The sequence below is a fragment of the Cervus elaphus genome, chromosome 12 (genome assembly GCF_910594005.1).
Source record: "Cervus elaphus chromosome 12, mCerEla1.1, whole genome shotgun sequence".
NCBI classification, from domain to species: domain Eukaryota; kingdom Metazoa; phylum Chordata; class Mammalia; order Artiodactyla; family Cervidae; genus Cervus; species Cervus elaphus.
The window spans coordinates 77,140,208-77,167,702 of NC_057826.1; the positions used below are offsets into that span (position 1 = coordinate 77,140,208).

General features: G+C 38.4%; 3 gene segments (V, D, J or C); all 3 read left to right on the forward strand.

Annotated features, from left to right (window-relative positions):
* Positions 1-2,258: 2,258 nt before the first annotated feature.
* LOC122705814 lies at positions 2,259-2,919 on the forward strand. The segment is given in 3 exon segments: positions 2,259-2,310; positions 2,501-2,575; positions 2,663-2,919. Coding segments are annotated over 3 exon segments (384 nt in total).
* Positions 2,920-11,678: 8,759 nt separating this feature from the next.
* LOC122705815 lies at positions 11,679-12,375 on the forward strand. The segment is given in 2 exon segments: positions 11,679-11,727; positions 11,942-12,375. Coding segments are annotated over 2 exon segments (483 nt in total).
* Positions 12,376-26,268: 13,893 nt separating this feature from the next.
* On the forward strand, positions 26,269-26,918 carry LOC122705816. The segment is given in 2 exon segments: positions 26,269-26,327; positions 26,545-26,918. Coding segments are annotated over 2 exon segments (423 nt in total).
* Positions 26,919-27,495: the final 577 nt, after the last annotated feature.

A 27,495-nucleotide genomic window follows, 5' to 3' on the forward strand; every position in this document is an offset into this window, starting at 1 on the left:
TGAGGATTGACAGGATCATAATTTTAACATAGCGATAAAGTAAGAAGTGTTAATAATTTTTATGACTCTTTCTCATGTCAATAAAATGTTGGTTTCAGTGTGCTAGTCCCAACATAAGAAGTGGGAAACATACAAATAATTCTCCTTGTACCAGAGGCGTCTTCCATTAGGATCCAAGGGCAAGTTGAGACTCTGATATGTTATAGTTGTTCCACTTACCAGAAACAAACTACACTCTCTGAGAAAGATTTGAAATGTTTTTTGTTGCTAGTCTAGAACATTCATATTTCCCATGAAGAAGTTTTTTGAAAGAAACAAAAATTAAGTGAATAATAATTTTTCACTTTCTAGGCAGGTCTGGAAACCCTGCCTCTGTAAGGAGTTTTCATCAATTTGATAATCCCTAAGCAGCACACGGGGGTTCCCCTGTGGCTCAGCAGTAAAGAATTTACCTGCAGTGCAGGAGCTGCAAGAGCCCCAGGTCCAATCCTTGGTTCAGGAAGATCCCTTGGAGGAGGGCATGGCAACCCATCCCAGTATTCTCCCCTGGAGAATCCCATGGGCAGAGGAGCCTGGCAGACTACAGTCTTTAGAGTTGCAAAGAATCTGACATGACTGAAGCAACTTAGCATGCAGGCATGCAAGCAGCACATGGGGCTTACCCTGGGGGCTCAGTGGTAAAGAATCTGCCTGCCAATGCAGGGATCACAGGTTCAGTCCCTGGTTGGAGAACTAAGATCCCACATGCTTTGGAGCAACCAGGCCTACGTGCTGCTACTACTGAAGCATCCTTGAACTGTCCATCTGAATGTTAGTGTCTGCAGATGACTTCACTTTCACTGCAGTGAAAATATACAGGTCCTCATCTTCCATCCCTTTTACCCCCAAATCTACTGACAGAGAATCGATATTATTTACAGAGTCTGAGATAAGAGCACAAACTAAAATTATCTTTATATGGTTTCAAAAGCACTTATTTTCCTCTAAAATGGCCTACTAAAATTAAAAAGCAGAATATAAAACTAGTGATAAGCAGTTTAAAATGTATTTACAATAGAAATTTTAAAAAATAATTTATTTTAAAATTATTAAAATAAAAATATTACAATTCAATTTTCAATGTCTAGCTGGTGGTAAAGATAACACATATTGCTCTCAATTCAGGCTTAGTCTAAAATAAATATATATAACTTTTAAAGTCATCAGTACCATTTTTATGGAATCCATATATAGGCATTAAGATACAATTTTTTTTTGGTCTCTTTCTGACTTACCTCACTCTGTTTCACATGCTCTAGGCTCATCCACCTCACTAGGACTGTCTCAAATGTGTTTTTTGATGGCTGAGAAATATTCCATTGTATATAAATACGACAACTTCTTTATCTGTTCATCTGTTGATGGACCCTATTTGCAGGGCAAAAATAGAGACACAGACATAGAGAACAGACTTTGGACACAGTAGGGGAAGGAGAGGGTGGGAAAAATTGAGAGAGTAGCACTGAAACATATGCATTACCATATGTAAAATAGATAGCTAGTGGGAAGTTGCTGTATGATGGAGGGAGCTCAACATGGTGCTCTGTGACAACCTAGAGGGGTTGGGGAAGGTTCAAGAGGGAGGGGACGTGTGTGTACTTCTGGCTGATTCACATCCTTGTATGGCAAAAGCCAACACAATATTGTACAGCAATTATCCTCCAATTAGAAATATATTAATTTTTAAAAATAAATTTAGAAAATAATACTGGTTAATACAGCAAAGTGTTCCGGCCAATAGAAGCAACTTCCTATACTGTGCTGATTCATGAGCACCCTTCAGAACCACAGGTAAGTGCATAAGAGAAGCAAAATCTGCATCCTCAGCACATCTGGGAAACAATATTTCATTGCGGAAGAATCTACTGCATCCATGCCATGTGAGAGGAAGACAGGGCTATACAGTTAACTTTTGCTTTCTTTTCCCTAAAATTCTCCCAAATTCCTAATCAGGGTCTGCCTTCTCCTAAATGTTCTCAGAAAGTATCCCTTAAGTCATAAAATAATGATCTTTCTATTTCCCACTTTCACCCGCCCCTGGCCAGCACATTCTGAGTTGGTTGCGGTGGGGGGTGGGGCGTCCTGTCAGCGTCACCTGAGCAGGATTTGTTGGGTGAGCTGATTGGCTGCAGGAGCAGGAACGACTTACGTCACTCACTCCCTCAGGGTTTAGTTAAGTGTCTTGCAGTGAAAATGTCCCAACAAGAAGAGGAAGCATCATGAAGAGGCTAGCAGCCACTGTGCTGGGGCTTTTGTTTGCCCAGGTTTGCTGTGAGTTGGGCTGCCCCACAGGGAACCTGAAGGAGTGAGGCGCTGCTCTATTGTTGAGGGAGAGAGAGGAGCTGACAAGTCCGGCAGAATTTCTATCCTTCTCATCATCTGTGGGGATGGGGGAGCACTTTCAGGGTTTAGTAGGAGTTACAGTGACCCTCACCAGTGACTGTTTCTCTTTCCTTATCAGGTGTGCGAGGGGAGGATGTAGAGCAGAGTCCCCTAGCCCTGAGTCTCCAGGAGGGAGCCAGCTACACGCTTCAGTGTAATTTTTCCACTTTCCCACAGAGTGTGAATTGGTATCTTCAGAACTCTGGGGGCCGCCTCATCCACCTGTTTTACATTCCTTCAGGGACAAAGCAGGAAGGAAGATTAAAGGCCACGACAGTCCCTACAGAAAGCCGAAGCTCGCTGCACATTTCCTCTCCGTGGACCACAGACTCGGGCACTTACTTCCGTGCTGCGCAGCACGGTGCTCCCCAGGCACCTGCGGCCTCTACACGAACCCTCCCGGGGCTCAGTCCCTCCTCCAGCCTCAGTCACACCGTGAGGCCCCCACAGGGCATTTGCAGTGCTTCATGTTACTCACCTACATCAGGACAGTTTTAACCACAGATACTTTTTGGCCCTACAGATTGCGGACTTTGGTCTTTATCTTCCCTTCTCAACATGTATCTCCTTCTACACTAGAAACTTCTGACTGGGAACTAGCAGAGTAGTTGATACGAGGACACAATTAAAATAAATATTTAACCATAGCTTCCCAGGTGGCTCAGTGGTAAAGAATTTGCCAACCAATGGAGGAGATGCAGAAGACATGGGTTTGATCCCTGGGTTGGCAAGATCCTCTGGAGTAGGAAATGGTAATCCACTCCAGTGTTCTTGGGAAACACTGGGAAATCTCATGGACAGAGGAGCCTGGTGGGCTCCAGTCCATGGGGTCTCAAACAGTTGGACTGATTGAATGGCTAAATACACATACTGAACTCAAAAATGTTAAAAAGTGAAAGGAATTAAGTGAAATCACTCCAATAAAGATATTATCCAGTTTGTGAGAGGGTGGGGCCTACTGAAAGAATTAAAGCAGATATGAACTTAGAGTTCTAGCTGGCTGAGAAGAGCAGAAGAGGAACTTGAGTTGTCACTGAGCACTGATGCCAGAAACAATGAATAAGATACTGGGAGCATCATTTTGATTCTGTGGCTTCAACTAGGCTATGACTTGTGAGGAGAAAATCTAGGATATCTCATCAATTAGGCGAACTGAGAAAACTGGATTACAAACAAGCTCATACAGATAGAAACTCTAAGAAAGAAATAGGTGTCTGTGGATCTAAAAACTTTTTATCTCTTTAAGTAGGGGTGAGTGGACAACAGAAAGAAAAAAGTGATCAAGAGCAGGTGAAACAGAGTCCTCAATCTTTGACAGTCCAGGAAGGAGAGATTTAAATTCTGAACTGAAGTTATGAGAAGGGTGCTTTTGACTATCTCCTGTGGTACTGGCAATATTCTGGTAAAGCCCCTGCATTCTTGATAGCCATAAGTTCAGTTATGAATGAAATGGAAGATGAAAGTTTCAGTTTCCCTCAATAAGAGTGCCAAACAGCTCTTATTGTACATAGCAACTTCCCAGCCTGGAGACTCAGCCACCTACATCTTTGCAGCAAGTGCCCAGTGCTCCCCAGGCACCTGCAGCCTGTACCCAAACCTGCAGCTGAGCTGCAGCCACACCCTGCTGTGTAGATGAAATACACATGCACACACACAAAATATGTTTGGTCATAAAAATCTTAATGTATTTAAGAAAACTGAAATTATATAGGATTTATTCTTCAACCAAATGGAAATGATACAGAATATCTAGTACAAAGAGATGTCTGTAGAACCTCTCAAATATTTGGAATATATGCACTAACTTAAAAATAAACATAGGTTAAAGAAACAATTACTATGACTTTAGAAAATATTTGGAAAGTAAATATTGTGAGAGCACATTATATAAATATGTATGAGATGCAGCTAAAATAATACATAAAAGGAAATTTATGCTTTTAAATGCTTATTTAACTAAAGAAAAAAGGTTTAAAAACTATCATCTAGGCTTTCAGCGAAAGATGATAGAAAAGCGAATTAAACCCAACATAAACTGAAAGAAGTAAATAATAAACTGTTGGATTGGTGAAATACAAAGAAAGCTACAGGGATAGCCAGGAAATACAAAGTTAATTTTGTTATAATGGTCAATAAGATTGAAATATTTCTAGGTAGAATTATCAAAGGAAAAAAGAAAAAATCTCAATTATAAGGAACTAAAAAGAAAATTATTCTACAAGTTCTATAATATTAAAAGGGTAATAAAAGAATATAATTAACAAGTTTAGGTCACTGAGTAAGTGTATAGAAGTAGATTTACACAAGTAGGGAAGATTTATTTTTTTGACAAAGTGCAAAGACAGTTCAATGGAGGTCACACAGTCTTATGAGCAAATGATGTTGGGATAATTGGATATTCTTGGGAAATAATTAAAACTTGGCCTAAATATCACACCTCATACAAAAATTTGGGTACAGCCTCAAAATTAACCATACATCCAAGTGTAAAGTGTAAAATTACCAAATCTTTTAGGAAAAACATGAGAGTATCTTCATGACCTAGGGTTAGACAAAAAGAATTTTGACATGACACCAAAAGCACGATGCATAAACAAACTAAGATTTCATCAAAATTAAAAATTTGTTCTGTGAAAGACACTACTCTGTGAAAGACACTGTTAAGAGAAGGAGAAAGATAAACCACAGAAATGACAGGAAACACATTTTCATCAAAAGATTGTGTTCAGAATACAATGAACTCTCTAGATTCAGCAGGAAGGAAACAATCCAGTTGAAAACTGGACAATAGATTTACACAGACACTTCACCAGAGAGCTATGTGGTAAGGAAGTAAGCATATAAAAAGATGGTCAGGCTAAGTCAAATATCTCTCTTAGTAAATGTCACATTGCACTGGAAAATATGTGGGTTATTTTCAAGTACCTTTTGATAATGATTTCTAGCATAATTCCACAGTGATTAGAAAACGGACTGTAGGATTTCAATATCTTTAAACCATGGAATTTTGCACCTTGTTTTATGTCCCTGGATATGTAACAGTGTCTCCTTGTTTATAGTCTATGGGACCTTGAATAGAATTTGCATCCTACTATTGTGTGAAAATTGCATAAATCTTAATTAAGTTGATTCATAGTGACTTTCAGGTCTACTGTACCCTCCTACATTTCTGTATATTCATTCTATTAATTTTTGAGAGTTTACCATTAAACTCCAACCAAAATTTTTAATTTATTTACATAAAAAATAGTTGTAATATATAGTGGAACTATAGTTTGTGCTTTGTTTTCTAAGTCTAATGTATACTTTCATCATTTAAAAAATAAAGAGAAAAAAAGATGGTCAACATTATTAGTCATTAGGGAAATACAAATTAAGGCACAAAGAGATACTACTTCACATCTACCATAAAGACTAAAATTAAAAATACTGGCAATATCTAGTTCTGGCAAAGATGCAGAGAAATTGGAGCCCTCATATATTGCTGGTGGGTGAATGGTCCAGTCATTTTGGAAAAAAGTTCAGCAGTTCCACATAAACTTAAATATTCACTTACCTTACAACTCTGCAATCACACTCCTGAGTATTTATGCTTGAAAATGAAAAGCTTATATTTATACAAAAATCTGTAAATGAATATTCATAGCAGCTATATTTGTGATGACCAAAAGCTGGAAACCAGTCAAGTTTTCTTCATTGGGTGAATAGATAAATAAATCCACTGTAATACATCTGTACAATGACATATTACTTATAGATTTTTTTCAACTTATAATAGAGTTGTGCCTCAACAAACCATTTTCAGTTGAAAAATAACAAAAATGCATTTAATATACTTAATCCAGCCTACATTAAAGGTGCTCAACACTTACTTTAGCCTACTTACTTTTTTTTTTTACTTTAGCACACTTACTTTGTCTTTAGGTGGGAGAAATCATCTAATGCAAAGTCTATTTTATACTAACATGTTGAAAGTCTCATGTAATTTATTGAGTACTGTACTGAAAGTGGAAAATAGAATAGTTGTATGATTACAGAATGAAGGTAAACGTGTCAGTTTTTTACCCTCATGATCTCAGAGCTGGCCAGGAGCTCAGCTTACTGCTGCTGCCCAGATCACCAAAGAATATATAGCAAATGTTGCTAGCATGGGCAAAGATCAAATTTAAAATTTCAAAGTGTGGTTTCTACTGGATGTGCATTCAGTAGAATGTGCATCACTTTCTTACCACTGTAAAGTCAAAAATCCAAAGTCAAGACATCATAAGTTGGGACAGTCTGTAGTGACTCAAAGAAACAGACTATTGATACATGCAGTAGCTTAGATAGAGCTTCCGAGGTGGCTCAGTGGTAAGAATCTGCCTGCAATGCAGGAGACGGGGATTTGATTCCTGTGTGGGGAAGATCCCCTGGAGAAGGAAATGGCAACCCACTCTAGTATTCTTCCCTGGGAAATTCCAAGGACAGAGGAGCCTAGAAGTCTACAATTAGTGAGGTTGCAAAAGAGTGGGACATGACCTAGCAGCTATAAAACAATAGCCTAAATGGCTATAACAGCTCAGGATGTTATGCTGAGTGAAGAAATAGTCACCCTCAGATGCTACATGGTGTATGATTACACTTATTGGATTATTATGATTGCATACATACTGTATACATACTGTATACATGTATACTGTATACATTATGTATACATACATACATACATAATGTATACATACATACATTCTACTTATACAACATTCTCAAAAAAAAATTAGAGATGAAAAAGAGATCAGTGGTCAGGGTTAGAAAGAGCTGCAGGGATGGGGAGATTATGCAGAGGGGATTTCTTTAAGAGACAAAACAATTTTGTGTAATGATTTTAGTGGTGGTACAAGAACCAATACATGTGATAAAATGTCATGGACTAATGCATCAAAACCAAAGAATGTATATAAAAACTGATGTATAAGGTTATGGTATTTTGATAAAATTTTATCAATATCAATTTCTTAATATATGTAATTATTATATTAGTATATATCTATATTTTATAATATCATGCTGTTTTGCAAGCTGCTGTGGTAATTCATGATCTGATCTCCTCTGCTTAGTTACAGATAATTTCAAGCCTAGGCATTCGTTGCCTGTCAGCACTCAGAAGTGAAATGAGAAAGAAGTGTAGATGTCTCAGATAAATACAACGTATCCTCCCTGCTTCAGTCATTCATGAGTTATTTTGATCTTAAATTCCATGAACTGGCACTATTTTAGACCTGTCTGTATTTTATTTTCTACTTGTCTATTTGCCTTTGGTTCTTTTATATTAATTCATTTATTACAGCAATGAAAGCATGTGGAAGATTGGCAGCTACATTCCACATGAACATGAAACAGTGCAGAGAACTTCAGTCACCAACTTCTCTGGTGTTGATAGGTACTAAGTGTCTACAGTCTGTAAATATTAAGTTTTGTAGGAGTGCATTATAGCATTACACCAGAGAAAGATCTGGCATGTTTATCTTTATTTTATAAAGAGAAATAATGAGCAACTGACAAGTGAGACTGAACACTCTGGACCAATGAGACAGAAAATGTGACATGAGAATCACTTTAGGACAGATGATCTAATAAGTACAATTCTACATTTAGAGGTAACAGGATTGAATAGCCTGATTGTCCTCAATGTTTAATACATAAGATTCAATATAAAATTTAAAAAGAATAATATTTTATTCCAATTATAATTTCATTTAAATATACACCACTGAATACTCTGAAATTCAGATGGGCTGATTTTTTAAAGTAGTTTTATGTTGAAGTGATTTTATTTATTGAAAAATCTAAGTGGAGCCCTGGAACACAGTGAAAAAAAAAAAAAAGAGGTACATTAATTGGTTTTTTTTTTTTACATTAATTATTTTGTATAAGATTGCTATTCACCCAGTAGTCCTAAGATCTGTGAATGTTTTAAAATAGTCACTAGATTCTGGATAGAGAAAAGTAAGTATAGGCTAAATGAATGACAAATCAGCAGATTACAAGAATATTTCTTAGGCTATACTAAATTACATCTTAAAGAGGATGACAAAATTATTTTACTGAATCAATGTATGTCAAATATGGCTTCACAGTTGAATTCTACTAAACATTTAAAGAGATAACACCTATCCCACTAAAACTCTTCTAGAAATTTGCAGAGGAAGGTAAACTTCCAAACTCATTCTATAAGGCCACCATCACTCTAATACCAAAACCAGACAAAGATGTCACACACCCAAAAATAGAGAAAACTACAGGCCAATATCACTGATAAGCATAGATGCAAAAATCCTTAACAAAATTCTAGCAAACAGAATCCAGCAACGTATTAAAAAGATCATACATCATGACCATATGGGCTTTATCCCAGGGATGCAAGGATTCTTTAATATCCACAAATCAATCAATGTGATACACCACATCAACAAACTTAAAGATAAAAGTCATATGATTATCTCAATAGATGTAGAAAAAGCTTTTGACAAAATTCAACATCCATTTATGATAAAAAAAAAAAAACCCTCCAGAAAGCAGGAATAAATGGAACATACCTCAACATAATAAAAGCCATATATGACAAACCCACAGCAAACATTATCCTCAATGGTGAAAAATTGAAAGCGTTTCCCCTAAAGTCAGGAGCAAGACAAGGATGCCCACTCTCACCACTACTATTCAACATAGTTTTGGAAGTTTTAGCTATAGCAATCAGAGAAGAAAAAGAAATAAAAGGAATCCAGATTGGTAAAGAAGTAAAACTCTCACTGTTTGCAGATGACATGATCCTCTACATAGAACACCCTAAAGACTCCACCAAAAAATTTCTGGAGCTAATCAATGAATAAAGTTGCAGGATATAAAATTAACACACAGAAATCCTTTGCATTCCTATAAACTAACAAAGAGAAAACAGAAGGAGAATTTAAGGAAACAATTCCATTCACCATTGCAATGAAAAGAATGAAATGCTTAGGAATAAATCCACCTAAAGAAGCAAAAGACCTATATATATAAAACTATAAAACACTGGTGAAGGAAATCAAAGATGAGTCAAATAGATGGAGAAATATACCATGTTCTTGGATCAGAAGAATCAATACAGTGAAAATGAGTATACTACCCAAAGCAATCTATAGATTCAATGCAATCCCCATCAAGCTACCAATGGTACTTTTCAGAGAACTAGAACAAATAATTTCACAATTTGTACAGAAATACAAAAAAAAAAAAAAAAAAAAAAAAAAAAAACCTTGAATAGTCAAAGCAATCTTGAGAATAAAGAATGGAACTGGGGGAATCAACCTGCCTGACTTCAGACTCTACTACAAAGCCACAGTCATCAAGACAGTATGGTACTGGCACAAAGACAGAAACATAGATCAATGGAACAGAATAGAAAGCCCAGAGATAAATCCATGCACCTATGAGCACCTTATCTTTGACAAAGGAAGCAAGAATATACAATGGAGAAAAGACAATCTCTTCAACAAGTGGTGCTGGGAAAACTGGTCAACCACTTGTAAAAGAAAGAAACTAAAACACTTTCTAACACCATACACAAAAATAAACTCAATACAGATGAAAGATCTACATGTAAGACCAGAAACTGTAAAACTCCTACAGGAAAACACAGGCAAAACACTCTCTGACATAAATCACAGCAGGATCCTCTATGACCCACCTCCCAGAGTAATGGAAATAAGGCAAAAATAAACAAATGGGATCTAATTAAACTTAAAAGCTTTGGCCAATGAAGGAAACTATAAGCAAGGTGAAAAGACAGCCTTCAGAATGGGAGAAAATAATAGCAATGTAGGAGCTGATAAAGAATTAATCTCAAAAATATGCTAGCAGCACCCGCAGCTCAACTCCAGAAAAATAAACGACCTAATCAAAAAATGGGCCAAAGAACTAAACAGACATTTCTCCAAAGAAGACATACAGATGGCTAACAAACACATGAAAAGATGCTCAACATCACTCATTATCAGAGAAATGCAAATCAAAACCTCAATGAGGTACCATCTCTTGTCGGTCAGAATGGCTGCTATCCAAAAGTCTACAAGCAGTAAATGCTGGAGAGGGTGTGGAGAAAAGGGAACCCTCTTACACTGTTGGTGGGAATGCAAACTAGTACAGCCACTATGGAGAACAGTGTGGAGATTCCTTAAAAAACTGAAAATAGAACTGCCATATGACCCAGCAATCCCACTCCTGGACATACACACTGAGGAAACCAGAATTGAAATAGACACATGTACCCCAATGTTCATCCCAGCTCTGTTTATAATAGCCAGGACATGGAAGCAACCTAGATGCCCATCAGTAGTCAAATGGATAAGAAAGCTGTGGTATGTATACACAATGGAATATTACTCAGCCATTAAAAAGAATGCATTTGAATCAGCTGTAATGAGGTGGATGAAATTGGAGCCTATTATACAGAGTGAAGTAAGTCAGAAAGGAAAACACCAATACAGTATACTAACACACACACACACACACATATATATATATATATATATATATATATATATATATATATATATGGAATTTAGAAAGATGGTAACGATGACCCTATATGCAGGACAGCAAAAGAGACACAGATGTATAAAACAATCTTTTGGACTCTGTGGGAGAAGGTGAGGGTGGGATGATTTGAGAGAATAGCATTGAAACATGTATATTATCATATGTGAAAGAGATCATCAGTCCAGGTTCGATGAATGAGACAGGGTGCTCAGGGCTGGTGCACTGGGATGACCCTGGGGGATGGGATGGGGACGGAGGTGGGAGGGGGGTTCAGGATGGGGAACACATGTACACCTATGGCTGATTCATGTCAATGTATGGCAAAACCCACTACAATATTGTAAAGTAATTAGCCTCCAATTAAAACAAATAATTTTTTTAAAATGGATGTCAACTTCTTTAATCTTCAGTTTCCCTCAGTTCAAACCTTTAATATTAATTGCTTTCTTCATGCCCCTTTTCAGGATCTGCCAAACATAAAGACCAGGGAAAGGAAAGTAGACAAAATAAAGGTGTGTGGTGAGCCAGACTTTATCTATACACAGACCACGTAGTTGATGAACATGACATCCTACTTCCTGTTTAGGAGGAGTCACTCAGGAACCAGGTACTATGTATATGTGCTGCCAGGCACTTAAAGACACTGAAATCTTAGCTTGATGCAGAACTTGAGCACATTTGTGTAGGGGAATCCACTCCTCATGCCTCTCTCCAGTCTGCTCTGGGTGTTCCTGGCCTTCACCTTCTCTGGTAGGGATGCTTTCAAACATGGGAGCAACGTTCAGGGTGAAAGGACTGCACACAGGCACGTGGTGCTTCACAGGGACTTGGGGAGGAAAGGGGGACTGGAGAAAAGCAGACAGCCCATGATTTCAGTAAGGTTTGTAAATATTTGGGTCCAAAATTAGTTGAATTTCTACATTATTTTGTTCGGTATTTCAGCTCTGTTTTCTTTTTTCCACAGGATCTGGTGTGGCCCAGAAAGTTACTCAATATCAGCCAGACATAATCAGTCAAGTGCAGAATGTGGTCACCCTGAACTGTCTGTACGAAAAAAGTTGGAACGTGTACACCTACTGGATATTTTGGTACAAGCAGCTTCCCAGTGGAGAGATGACTTACCTCATTCATCAGTATTCAGAAGATGGAAATGAAAGGGACAGCCACTACTCTGTAAACTTCCAGAAAGCTCATCAATTCATCAGCCTCACCATTTCATCCTTAAAGCTGGAACATTCTGGAAAATACTTTTGTGCTCTCTGGGAACTCACAGTGCTTGAAATAATAGGAAAAGCTGAACAAAAACCCCAGAGCTTAATAAGAGAGAGCCTCCCTGCTGTGGGACCCAGGTTGAAATGCACAGCTGCAGACCCCAGACAAGAAATAGTAGTCCTGTGATTCCACAATCTGTGATCTGGATCAGAAGATTTGATTCTAAATAAAAGCTTCTTCTATGGAATTTGGAAGCAGGTGTCCTGAGTGACTTTCTACTAATATTCTTCTCTTGAATTCCTGACTTTAAATCAATCATGCAGAGCATGTGTAACCTTGTCTAAAGTTGTAAACTTTCTCTATAATAATGTAAAGTGACAGTTTCACTCAACTGCACTCACATCACAAACCTGGGTCTAGTTATCTGGAATCATCATGAAAAGTATTTCCTTAGTCCTTTATTCTTAGACTTTTGTCACTTAACTTACAGTCAGAGAAGCAGATCACCAGTGGTGTTGAATAAGAAATTGGTTACGAAGATTAGAACTCAGGCAATTGCTAGATCTGGTGGAGGAGTGTATACAAAGTTGCTATCTTTGTGTGTGGTGCTGAGACTGAATTCATTGTTAATCAGCTAGAGTAGTATTTGTAGAACAAAGTTGGGTATAGACAAAAGCATGGACAAACTGTGACTCATAAGGACATACTAGAATTATGAGCATAATGGAACCCACAAGACACACTAAAACTTGTCTCTGTCTCACCTCCTTCAGTTCCACAGTAGTGAGTGACCTTAGGAGATGTCAGTGTCATTTGGCATCATGCTAACATACCTACTTGGTCCAAGACAAAGAGAAGATGAGGAGGAGGTTTGGTGGGAAGTGGAAGGGTTGTGAATCAATGATAAGATGAGCTATCAGATCAGCAGCAACATTAATGAGTAACCATAGTCCTTGGAGCTCTGCACCAACCCCCAAAACATAAAACTGTGGCTGCTTCATCACAATGACCTTTCAAATGTCACACAAATTTCTTTTGTGGCCAGCCGTAACCCAGAAAAATACGGGAAGCACATTCTGGGAAAGATGTTTCCGGTTAGTTAAGATACATCAAAGCTGCTACAGTATCTTCTTTGTTAACTTGGCATCCAACTGTACCCTTTAACAGCTCTTGAATAAAGACCATAGCAAAACTATGCTTCTTGCTAATGCTGTTGTTGCTGTTCAGTCACTAAGTCATGTCTGACTCTTTGTGATCCCATGGACTGCAGGATCCTCTATCTCCCACTATCTTCTGGAGTTTGCTCACATTCATGTCCACTGAGTTGGTGCTACCATCCAACCACCTCATCCTCTGCTGATGTCTTCTTCTTTTGTCTTCAGTCTTTCCCAGCATCAGGGTCTTTTCCAATGAGTTGGCTTTTCTCACCAAGTGGCCAAAGTATTAAAGTTTCAGCTTCAGTATCAGTCCTTCCAATGAATATTCAGGGTTGATTTCCTTTAGGATTGACTGGTTTGATCTCTTTGCAATCTAAGGGACTCTCAAGAGTCTTCTCCAGCACCACACTTCTTGCTAATATGATGCAATAATTCCTCATTCAACTCAAAACATTGTAAACATATCCTGCGAAGATTATAGCAAGTTCATTTATCCCTTAGTGGGTGATGTTATTTTCTTTTCTACCTAAGACATACCCTCCCATTGAATCCTGTATCTTCACTACTGAGATACAACAGCATATAACATTGACTTACATTAGCATGTCTTATGTTACTACATGTAGTCAAATTGGAGAAGGGAGTTAAAATTGGTTACTGTAACACATAAATATATTATATCAAATTGAAAAACAAATTTTCATAAGTATTATTGTTCTTATTTCTGCAAATGACCTCATGATCTAGGAAAAATCAAGACGTTGATCTAGGGAAAATCAAGGGCAGGAGAAGATAGCAACAGAGGATGTTATAGTTGGATGGCATCATCGACTCAATGAACACGTGAGTGAAAGTCACTCAGCTGTGTCCAAGTCTTTGCAAACCAGAATTTTCCAAGCCAGAATACTGAAGTGATTAGCCTTTCCCTTCTCCTGGGGATCTTCCCAACCCAGGGATTGAACCCAGGTCTCCCACATTGCAGGTGGATTCTTTACCAGCTGAGCCACCAGGGAAGCCCAAGAATCCTGGAGTGGGTAGTCTATCCCTTCTCCAGTGGATCTTCCCAACCCAGAAATCCATATGGGATCTCCTGTATTGCAGGTGGATTCTTTACCAATTGAGCTACCAGGAGACATGAGTTTGAGCATATTCTGGGAGATAGTGAAAGACAGGGAAGCCTGGCATGCTGCAGTCCATGAGGTCACAAAGAGTTGAACACAACTTAGTGACTGAACAACAACAACAACAAAAATTTAATATGGGAAAGCCTGAAAACACTCTTATCAGATTACAGTGGGAAGAATTCAACCTTGGTAAGAACAGGGAGGAAACAGAGCATGAAATACTCAAGAAAGAATTTGTTCCAGTTGTTGACCTCCAGGTGATGTTGCAGAAACTTTAAATTTCACCTCTAATAAAAGCTCCATTTCACTCCTATGAGCTTCTGTACCTCACAGCTCACTGAGGTGTACATTTGAATAGGCTCAGCACCAGCAGCAGTAATTGTCAAGGACGCATTTCTTCCTGATAGTCACTAGAACTTGCTTATATTGGGGTCCTTTGAATCTCATATTTCCTTAATAAAGACTCAGCACCCTCTGGCACATTCCTTCCTTCTCCTCAGGGGAGATCTTCCACAAAATGGATCTCAACTTCCTTCCTGCATAGCCATGTTCTCCACTACCCTTCTCCTGTTGGGAATGCTCTTCATATGGAATCCTAACATCATAATCCATGCTCCTGTGTCTATAGAACAAGCAGAGTTCTGGTTGAAATATGAATAGAGACATTGTCTCATTATAGGTAGGCCTGTCCTGGTCTCACTGATTCAGCACTGATGCTGCAGGAGGAACTGGAGGCCAGTTAGTGACCTGCCTGACAGCCTCATCACTGGCTCTAAGGGGCCCCCTGAACTGGAGGTGCAACTATACCTACCTGTAGTGAACTTCCTTATCTCTTCTTGTATGTAAGAAGAAGGTAAAAAAAGCTTTCTTTATCTAGCAGTGGCGTATAACCGGCATTCTAGGTTAAACACATTGCTTTGGCAAAGTTTGAAGTGACCCATTCAGGTTGCTCCTCTCCTCTCTTCTCGCTTCTAATTTAACTTCTCTAATGCCCACTGTGTGCATAATAATAATTATTGATTCCTAAGGTCAAGGTTATGGTTTTTCCAGTGGTCATGTATGGATGTGAGAGTCGGACTGTGAGGAAAGCTGAGCACCAAAAAATTGATGCTTTTGAACTCTGGTGTTGGAGAAGAGTCTTGAGAGTCTTGAGAGTCCCTTGGACTGCAAGGAGAGCCAACCAGTCCATCCTAACGGAGATCACCCACTGTCCTGGGTATTCATTGGAAGGACTGATGCTGAAGCTGAAACTCCAATACTTTGGCCACCTCATGTGAAGAGCTGACTCATTGGAAAAGACCCTGATGCTGGGAGGGATTGGGGGCGGAGGAAGGGGGCGATAGAGGATCAGATGGCTGGATGGCATCACCGACTCGATGGACATGAGTTTGAGTAAACTTCGGGAGTTGGTGATGGACAGGGAGGCCTGGCGTGCTGCAATTCATGGGGTCGCAAAGAGTTGGACACCACTGAGCAACTGAACTGAACTGAACTGAATCAGCTTTATTTTTATACACTATTTCTCTACAGTTCCTTTAGTAAACATTTGCAATAATCTTGAACTGTCTATTTGATCCCCGTGCCTACACATAATTTCAATTTTACCTCAGTGAAAATAAACAGGTCCTCATTTTCCATCCTTTTTACCTTGAAATCCATACACACAGAACCATTATTATTCATAGAGTCTGAGAAAAAAGCACAGAGTTGATTTTCATATGTTTTAAAACACTTCTTTTAAAATAACCTACTAGAGGTAAAAAGCAGAATACAAACACAATAACCAACAGTTAAAATATATTTAGTATAAAATAGATAACTAGTGGGAACCTGCAATATAAATACCCATACTGGTGCTCTGTGAGGAACTAGATCATTAGAGGGAGGCTCAAGAGGGAGGAGATACATATACAATATTGACTGATTCATGTTGTTATAAGGCAGAAATGGACACAACAGTGTAAAGCAATTATCCTCTAATTAAAAAAACGATAAAATAAAATGTATTTAAACCTCAAATTTTATTTAAAATTTATTTTTAAATTATATGTTTTTAAATTAATTTATTTTAATTGGAGAGCAATTATTTTATAATATTTTAGTGGTTTTTGCCATACTTTGACATGAATCAATTTTAACAAAAATAAAAATAAAGCTATTAGTTTTCATAAAAATAAAACTATTTACAATTCTACTTTCAGTGCTCATCAAAAGACAAAAAATAATAAGACTCTTTATGTAGGTTCAGTCTGAAATAAATATATATAATTTAAAAGTAAACCTGTTTAATACTGCAAAATGTTCCATCCAAGACTGCTATGAATACTGTGTTGATTCGAGAGCACCCTTCAGAATCACAGGTGAGTGCCTAAGAGATGCCAAAGGAAAAAAAAAAAAAAAAGGATCCTGAGGACTCCTGGGAAATAATATTTCATTTTGCAAGAATCTCCTGCATCCATGCCAACTAGATAATTGATTTTTGTTTTCTCTTCCCTAAAATCCTCCACAAATTCCAAATTGTGTCAGCCTTTTTTGCAAAGTTCTTAGAAAATGCTCCTCAAGTCCTAAAATAATGACCTTCTGATTTGTCACTCTCCTCACTCCTCTCTAGTCCATTCTGAATTGGTTAAGGTGGTAGGGTAGGGCTTCCTGTCACAAAGTGAGGGCATGAGCAGGATTTGCTGGGTGAGCTGATTGGCTGCAGGAACAGGAACATTTCCACAAGGGTTTATGACACTCACCCCCTCAGGGTTTAGTTAAGTATCTTACAGTGAAAATGTCCCAACAAGAAGAGGAAGCATCATGAAGAGGCTAGCAGGCACTGTGCTGGGGCTTTGTTTGCCCAGATTTCCTGTGAGTTGGGGCTGCCTCACAGGGGCATCTGAAGGAATGAGGCGCTGCTCTATTGTTGGGGGAGAGAGAGGAGCTGACAAGTCCTGCAGACTTTCTATCCTTCTCATCATCTATGGGGATTGAGGTGGGGGACACTTTCAAGGTTTAGTAGGAGTTACAGGGACCCTCACCTGTGACTGTTTCTCTTTCCTCATCAGGTGTGCAAGGGGTGGATGTAAAGCAGAGTCTCCCAGTCCTGAGTCTCCAGGAGGGAGCCAACTCCACACTTCCCCACAGAGTATGAAGTGGTATCTTAAGAACTTTGGGGGCTACCTCATCCACCTGGTTTACAATCCTTCAGGGACAAAACAGGATGGAAGATTAAAGGCCACCATAGTCCCTATAGAACGCCATAGCTCACTGCACATTTCCTCTTTGCAGACCACAGACTCAGGCAATTACTTGTGTTGGGCAGCACAGTGTCCCCCAGGCACCTGCAGCCTGTACTCAAACCCTTTTCAGGGCTTAGCCCTTCCTCCATCCACAGTCACATCATGAGGCCACCACAGGGCATTTGCAGTACTTAGTATTTCTTACCTACATTGGTATAGTTATAACCACAAACACATTTTAGCCCTACAGATTTGGGATTTGGTCTTTTCCCTTCTCAATCTGTACCTCCTTCTACACTAGAATCTCTAACTTGTAACTAAAAGAATAGCTGATAAGATGACATAATTAAAATAAATATTTCCCACAGTAAGCCGGACTCCAAAACAGTAAACATTGAAAGCAACTAAAAGAAGAGAGAAATCTCTCCAGTAAAGATATTATCCAGCTTGGTTGGGTGTCTCAAGAATGTTCAGGTCTGTCTCACCATGATGTATCCCAACAGGCAACGGCAAGCACTGGTATAACATCCTATGAGTGCAGCAAAGAGAACAAAAACTATTTGCTCAATGTTTAGTGTGAACTTGATCACTTACAAAATATTTCTTACAGTTCTGGAGGCAAGAAACCTAAAATCCGTTTTGCTGTCTACAGTCAAGTTCTTGGCAGGGTTGATTCCTTCCAGATTCTCTGAGGAAGAATCCGTTTCTTTACTTTTGTTGCTTTTGGAAGCCACTTGGATTCCATGGCTCAAGACCCCTTCTTGAATCACTCCAACATCTTACTTCCACCACCATGGCTCCCTCATCTCCTGGAACCAAATATCTTTCTGACTCTGTCCTATAAGGTATAAAAATTTAATGCAGAGAAATCTCAATTAAATAGAGCTGGCAGAAGAGGGGGAGCTCTCCCGACCTGTGGACATCACAGAGGGCAAAAAGAAGATGAAAGAAGCCCCTTCTTCCCCGGTCAGGACGCAGTCAATGCAAAGTCAAGGGCACTCTGTTTACTGTCACCCTCCCAATTTCCATGTCTTCCCTATAAAAGCATTTCCTTTCCTTGTCCAGTGGGGACTTGCATGTGGCTCCTCATGGTTGCTGATCCAGAACTGCAGTCCTTTGGTGATCTCCAATAAGCTCGTCTTTTATGGGGAAATACCTGGCAGTCTGCCATTTGCTCCTGTGATCCTGTTTTTGTTCTATTTGTTCCTTTGTTTTGCTTTGCTTTTATATATCACGTATAAGTTAAAACACACAGTATTTGTCTTTCTCTGTCTGACTTATTTCACTAAGTATAATACACTCCATATCTATCCATGTTGTTCCATTTGGCACAATTACATTCTTTTTGTGTATGTGATTAGTGTTCCATTGTTGGGGGTGTCTGTGTGTGTATAGATAGATAGTTAGATGAAAGGTCAGTATTTTCTCTATCCATTAATCTATGAAGGAACACTTAGCTTGGTTTTGGATCTTGGTTATTATAAATAATGCTGCTTATAACATTTGGGTGCAGATACAGTTTTAAAGAGTTTTTATTTTCTTTGGATAAATACCCAGGAGAGGAATTGCTGGATTATATGGTAGTTATATTTTTAGTGTTTTGAGAGGAATCTCCATAATGTTTTCCATAGTAGCTGCAGCAATTTACAACCCAGCAGCAGTGCACTAGGTTTTCCTTTCCTCTGCATCCTCACCACATTTGTTATTTTTTTTTTCTTTTGATGATAGCCATACTGATAGATGTGAGGTGACACCTCATTTTGACATAGATTTGCTCTTTTTCTGAATATTAGAGCTTTTGGGTATCTTTTCATGTACCTGTTGGCTATCTCTTTGGAAAAATGGCTACTCAGGCCCTATGCCCATTTTTCAATCAGACTGTGTTTTTGATATTGAGGTATATGAAGTCTTTATGTATTTTGGATATAAACCCCTTATGGCAAATATCTACTCCCATTCAGTAGTTTGTCTTTTATTTTTGTTGATGGTTTCTTTGTTGTGCATTAGATTTTAGTTTGATTAGGTCCCATTTATTTATTTTTGTTTTTGTTGCCCTTGCCTTTGAGACAGAAAAAAAATATTGCAGAGAGGAACGTCAGTGAACATACTGTCTATATTTTCTTTTGCGAGTTTTAAGGTTTCAGGTCTTACATTTCAGTCTTTAATCCATTTTGAGTTTATATTTGTATATGTTGTGAGAAAATGTTCTAGTTTTGGTCTTATCCTTGTAGGTGTTCAATATGGTCAACACCACTTACTGAAGAAACTTATCTTTTCCCCATTTTAAGAAGCTGGATAAAGTCATTCAGAGTAATATCTCTGTATGGCCACAGAGGGGCAACGCTGCTTCAGAGAAGATTAACTTTTGTCCCACATACACAGATTCTTTAAGGAGCCAGAAAGCATCCTTTAAATATCTATCAAATCTGTATCTCCAACTTTGGTTCAATTTACATCTATCATTCTTGTATGTATGTATGTATCCATCTATCTTCCTAAATAGTATCTGTGTGTATTTGTCTGTTTGAAAAGTATGACTTTGAAAGTTAATATCTCTGTAAATAATATATGTTGTCCTTTAAGATTAAGGCTACATTAGTTTCTCTAATATAAATTTATAATGTTTTCACCCAGATACATCCCAAACTCCAATCATACTGAGTTAAACAGTGCCAGAATTCCCTTACCCCATTCTTGACTAAGAAATCTAGTTGTGGTGTAAGTTCCAGTTCAAGCAGCTCCTCCATCAGAACTACTCTCTGACCGAGCCCAGAAGTGAGTCCATTATCATTTTCTTGGGTGCATCATATAGAAACACATTTCTCTTTTTTTTTTTTTTAATTTTAAAAATTTTTTTTATTTTTTTAATTAGTTGGAGGCTAATTACTTCACAACGTTTCAGTGGGTTTTGTCATACATTGATATGAATCAGCCATAGAGTTACACGTATTCCCCATCCCGATCCCCCCCTCCCACCTCCCTCTCCACCCGATTCCTCTGGGTCTTCCCAGTGCACCAGGCCCGAGCACTTGTCTCATGCATCCCACCTGGGCTGGTGATATGTTTCACCATAGATAATATACATGCTGTTCTTTTGAAACATCCCACCCTCACCTTCTGCCACAGAGTTCAAAAGTCTGTTCTGTACTTCTGTGTCTCTTTTTCTAACGGCTGAGTAATTTTATGTTCTAATGCATAAGCTTAGCTTGTGAAAGTGAAAGTGTTAGTTACTCAGTGGTTTCTGACATTGCGACCCTGCCAGGCTCCCTCTGTCCATGGGATTATCCAGGCAAGAATACTGGGGTGGATTGCCATTTCTTTCTCCAGGGGATCTTCCTGACCTAGGGAACAAACCCTGGTCTCCTGCTTGGCAGGCAGATTCTTTACCGTCTGAGCCACCAGGGAAGCTTAGCTAGTTATGACATATTTTGCCCCTTGTATATTCTCAATGCACTTTAAGTAGTTTGCAAAAAAAAAAAAGAGAGAGAGAGAGAAATGCCCCCTACATACTAACCTTGTGACTTCTTCCCCATTGTAATATAACATTATTCCCTATTAACACATCAAGTTGTCCTGATATATGATTTTTAATCTTCTAGGAGGTGTAAGGAAAGGAAGAAAAGGATAGTGTGGGAGAAATTCTAACATGCTTTTTATCCATTTAAGTTGGGAGAGCGCATTTCTGATTCCCTATTAATTTGATTTTTGGTGACTGTAAATTAGCACCGAATGAGAACTAGTACTTTTGAGAGAGAGAGGTTTAAGTGAAAGTAATTGTGAGAGGGTGAGGCCTAGTGAAAGAATAAAAGCAGGTGTGAACTTAAAGTCAGAGTTCTAGCTGGCTGAGAAGTGCAGAAGAGGAACCTGAGTTGCCACTGAGCACTGATGCCAGAAACAATGGACAAGATACTGGGAGCATCATTTTTGATTCTGTGGCTTCAGCTAGTCTGTAAGTTGTTCCCTATGAAATTCTTCCCTAATTTCATTAATTAGGCGGACTGAGAAAATTGGATTACAAACAAGTTCATGCAGATAGAAACTTTAAACAAGAAATATGTTTTATGGAACTAATGGCTTTTATCTCTTTAAGCAGGGGTGAGTGGACAACAGAAGGAAAAAAGTGACCAACAGCAGGTGAAACAGAGCCCTCAATCTTTGACAGTCCAGGAAGGAGAGATTTCCATTCTGAACTGTAGTTATGAGAACAGTTTGTTTGACTACTTCCCGTGGTACCGACAATATCCTGGTAAAGGCCCTGCATTCTTGATAGCCATACGTTCAGCTGTGAATAAAATGGAAGATGGAAGACTCACCGTTTTCCTCAATAAGAGTGCCAAACAGCTCTCATTGCACATCGCAACTTCCCAGCCTGGAGACTCAGCCACCTACTTCTGTGCAGCAAGTGCACGGTGCTCCCTGGGCACCTGCAGCCTGTGCCCAAACCTGCAGCTGAGGCTCCAGACACACCCTGCTGAGTAGATGAAATACACACCCACAGTTTGTTTGAGCATAAAAAGTCTTAGTATATTTAAGAAAACTGAAATTATACAGAATTTATTCTTTCATCAAAATGGATTTGATACAGAAAATCAATTGTTAAAAGATGTGTCTAAGAACTCCCAAACATTTGGAATACATGAGCTAACTTAAAAATAACCATGGGTTAAAGAAACAATTACAATGACTTTAGAAAATATTTTGAAAGTAAATATTGTGAGAGCACATGATATAAACATGTATGAGGTGAAGCTAAAAATAATACATAGAAGGAAATTTATCTTTTTAAATACTTATATTACTAAAGAAAAAAAGTTGAAAATTATTATCAAGAGTTGCAGCAAAAGATGATGGACAAGCAAATTAAACTCAACATAAACTGAAAGAAGTAAATAATAAAATGTTGGATTGGTGAAATACAAAGAATACTATGGATATAACTATGAAATACATAGTTTGTTAATAAGATTAATAAGATTGATATATTCCTAGATAGAATTATCCATGGAAAAAATAAAAAAAACACAAAGTATAAATATTAATAATAAAAAAGAAAACTATTCTGAAGGTTCTATAATTTTCTAACGGTAATGAATGAATATCATTAACAAATTTATGTCACTTTGTAAGTGTATAGAGGTAGATCTACACAGGGTGGGAAAACTTATATTTTGAAAAAGTGCAGAGACAGCTCAATAGAGGTGACATAGTCTCATGAGCAAATGAGGTTGGGACAATTGGATATTCTTGGGAAATAATTGAAACTTGGCCTAAACATCACATCTTATACAAAAATTTGTGTACACTCTCGAAATGAGCCATCAGTTCATTTCAGTTCAGTTGCTCAGTCATGTCTGACACGTTGCAACCATGAACTGCAGCACACCAGTTTTCCCTGTCCATCACCAAATCCCTGAACTTGCTCAAACTCATGTCCATCAAGTTGGTGATGCCATCCAATCATCTCATCCTCTGTTGTCCCTTTCTTCTCCTGCCTTTACTCTTTCCCAGCATCAGGGTCTTTTCCAATGAATCAGTTCTTTGCATCAGGTGGCCAAAGTATTATAACTTCAATGTCATCATCAGTCCTTCCAATGAATATTCAGGGTTCATTTCTTCTAGGATTGACTGCTTTGATCTCTTTTCTGTCCAAGGGACTCTCAAGAGTCTTCTCCAACACCACAGTTCAAAAGCATCAGTTCTTCTACACTCAGCTTTCTTTATGGTCCAACTCTCACATCAATACATGACTAGTGGAAAAACCATGCCATTGACTAAATGGACCTTTGTCCTTGTACCGACCTTTGACCTTTGTACCATGTACTGACAAAGGTCCATATTCCTAACCCAGCCTAACTTAACGATGCTCAACACTTACATTAGTGTACAGTTGGAAGAAATCATCTAACACAAAATCTATTTTATACCAAAGTGTTGAAAATCTCATGCAATTCATTGAGCATTGTACTGAAATTGGTGTGCTGCAGTCCATGGGATCGCAAAGAGTCGGACATTACTGAGCGACTGAGCTGAACTGAACTGAAAGTGGGGCTTCCCAGATGGCACTCATGGCAAAGAACTGACGTGCCAATGCAGGTAACATAGCAGACTCGGTTCAACCCCTGGATCAGGAAGATGCCCTGGAGGAGGACACGGGAGACCACTCCAGTATTCTTGCCTGGAGGATTTCATGGACAGAGGAGCCCACTGGGCTTCAGTCCATAGGGTTGCAAAGAGTCCGACACCACTGCAGTGACTGAGCACATACACACAGAAAGCGAAAAACAGAATGATTATATGAGTACAGAATGAATGTAAGTGGGTTGGTTGTTTACCATCATGATCTCAGGGCGGGCCAGGAGCTCAGCTCACTGCTGCTGCCCAGAATCACCAGAGAATAATACACTACATCTTGTTAGCATGGGAAAAGATCAAAATTAAAAATTCAAAGTATGGTTACTACTGAATGTGCTCACTTTCTTACCACTGTAAAGTCAAAATTCCGAAGTCAAAACGTCATAAGTTGGTGAGTCTATAGTGATTAAGAGAAACAGACTATTGATACTTGCAACAGCCTAGATGGGGATTCCTAGGTGGGTCAGTGGTAAAGAATCTGCCTGCAACGCAGGAGACCCAAGTTTGATGCCTGGGTCAGGAAGATCCCCTAGAGAAGGAAATGGCAACTCCCTCCAGTATTCTTCCCTGGAAAATTCCAAGGAGAGAGGAGCCTGGCAGTCTACAGTACATGGGGTCTAAAGTGAGTATGACTTGACTTAGTGACTAAACAACAATAGCCAAGATGGATCTCAGGATGTTATGCTGAATGAAAGAAAAGTCAATCTCAGAGGCTACATGGTGTATATTTACACTTGTTGGATTATTATGATTGTATATATGGTGTGATTCTACTTATACAACATTCTCAAAAGAACAAAATATAGAGCTAAAAAGGAGATTAGTAGTTACTGGGGTTATAAAGAGTTGCAGGGATAGGGAGGGTATTCAAAGAGGGTTTCTTTAGAGAGATATGTCATGATTTTAGTGGCGGTACAAGAACCTATATATGTGATAAAACTTCATAGAGCTTCCTATCAAAACCAAAGAGCACATGTAAAAACTGATGTATAAGATTATGGTCTGTATTTTGATAAAAATGTCATAAATATCAATTTCCTAACATATATGCTATTCTTATATAAATATATATCTGTATTTTATAACATCATGCTGCTGCACAGGCTGATGCAGTCATTCATGATCTCCTCTGCTTAGTTACAAATAATTTCAAGCCCAGGCATTAGTTACCTGCCAGCACTCAGAAGTGAAATGGGATGGAAGAGTAGCTGTCTCAGATAAATACAAACTCACCTCCCTGCTTCACTCCTTTGAGTCATTTTGATCTTAAATTCCATGAATTGGCACTGTTTTAGACCTTGTCTGTATTTTTATTTTCTACTTGTCTATTTGCCTTTCATTCTTTTATATTAATTCTTGCATTACAACAATGAAACCAAATGGAAGATTGAAAGCTACAGTCCACATGAACACGACACAGTGCACAGAACTTCAGTCACCAACTTCTGTGGTATTGACAGGTCCTAAGTGTCTGCAGTCTGTAGATATTAGGTATTGTAGAGTGCATTATCACAGTACATCAGAGAAAGATCTGGCATGTTTATCTTAACTTTATTTTACAAAAAGAAATAATAATGAGTGACTGAGAAGTGAGACTGAATGCTCTGGATCAATGAGACAGAAAATATGACATTTGGATGATTCTAGTATGCACGATCTAGTAAGTACAATTCTACATTTAGAGGCAACAAGATTGAATAACCTGATTGCCATCAAAGTCTAATACATGACTCAATATAAAGTTTCAAAAGAATAATATTTTATTCCAGTTATAATTTCATTTAAATATATACCACTGAATAGACTCTGAAATTCAGATGGATTGATTTTTTTTTAAATCATTTCATGTTGACATAGTTTTATTCACTGAAAAATCTAAGTAGAGTACTGGAACTCAGTTAAAAAAAAAAAAAAAGATGAGATACATTAATTACTTTGGATAAGATTGCTTTTCACCCAGAAGGCCTAAGATCTGTGAAAGTTTTAAAATAGTCACTAGATTCTGGATGGAGAAAAGTAACTATAGGCTAAATGAATGACAAAGCATTACATTACAAGAATGTTTCACAGGCTATACTAAATTATATCTTAAACAGGATGGCAGAATTATTTTACTGAATAATTACCAATGTATGTCAACTTGTTTAACCTTCAGGTTCCCTCAGTTAAAACCTTTAATATTAATTGCTTTCTTCATGCCCCTTTTCAGGATCTGCCAAACTTAATGACCAGGAAAAGAAAAGTAGACAAAGTAAAGGTTTCTAGTGAGCCAGACTTTTTCCCATCTGGGCACAGACAAGCTGGTCTATGAATAGACAAACCCCACTTCCTGTATAGGGGAGGAGTCACACAGGAGCCAGGTACCATGTATATGTGCTGTCAGGCACTTAAAGATGCTGAATTCTTAGCTTGAGGCAGAATTAAACACATTTATGCACAGAATCCATGCCTCATGTCACTCTCCAGCCTGCTCTGGGTGTTCCTGGCCTTCATCATCTCTGGTAGGGATGCTTCTGAACATGGGTGCCAGTGTTCGGGGTGAAAGGACTGCACACAGCCACGTGGTACTTCACAGGGATTTGGGGAGGAAATGAGGACTGGAGAAAAGCAAGCATCTTATGATTTCAATTTGGGTTGTAAATATTTAAATCGGTCCAAAATTAATTTCTGCATTATTTTGTTCACTATTTCAGCTCTGTTTTCTCACATTTTCCACAGGATCTTGTGTGGCCCAGAAAGTTACTCAAGACCAGTCAGACATAATCCGGCAAGTGGGGCAGTCAGTCATTTTGAACTGTCAGTATCAAATAAGTTGGCTCACATCCTACTACTCCATTTATTGGTACAAACAGCTTCCTAGGAGACAGATGACTTTCCTTATTCATCAACATTCAGAACACGGGAATGCAGGGAATGGCCACTACTCTGTAAACTTCCAGAAAGCATATAAATACGTCAGCCTCACCATTTCAGCCTTACAGCTGGAAGACTCTGCAAAGTACTTCTGTACTCTAAGGGAGCTCTCATCTAAGTCAGAGAACTCACAGTGCTTGAAGTACTGGGAGAAGCCGTACAAAAACCCCAGAGCTTAAAAAGAGGGCTCCGCTGCTACAGGATCCCAGCTGAAAAGCACACCTGCAGACCCTAGACAAGAAATGGTAATCATGTGGTTGCTTGATGTGTAGTCTGAATCAAAGAATTTAATTCTAAATTAAAGCTTCTTCTATGTCCAGAATAACTTTCTACTGTTTACATTCTCCTCTTGAATTTTTGATTTTAAATCAATCATACAGAACATGTGTAAAGTTGTCTAAACGTGCTCCAAAGTTAATTAAAATGACAGTTTCACTAAAATACACTAACATCACAAATCTGGGTATAGTCATCTGGAATTGTCATGAAAATCATTTCCTTAGTCCTTTCTTCTTAGACTCGTGTCTCTTAAGGTACAATCAGAGAAGCAGATCACCAGTGGTATCAAATAAGAAATTAGTTATGAAGATTAGAACTCAGGCAATTGCCAGATCTGGTGGAAGAGTGTATACAAAACTGTTATCTTCATATCTGGTGTTGAGACTGAATTTATTGTTAATCAGCTAGAGCAAAGTTAGGGAGAGACTGAAGCATAGACAAACTCTGACTCTTAAGGACATACTAGAATCATGAGGG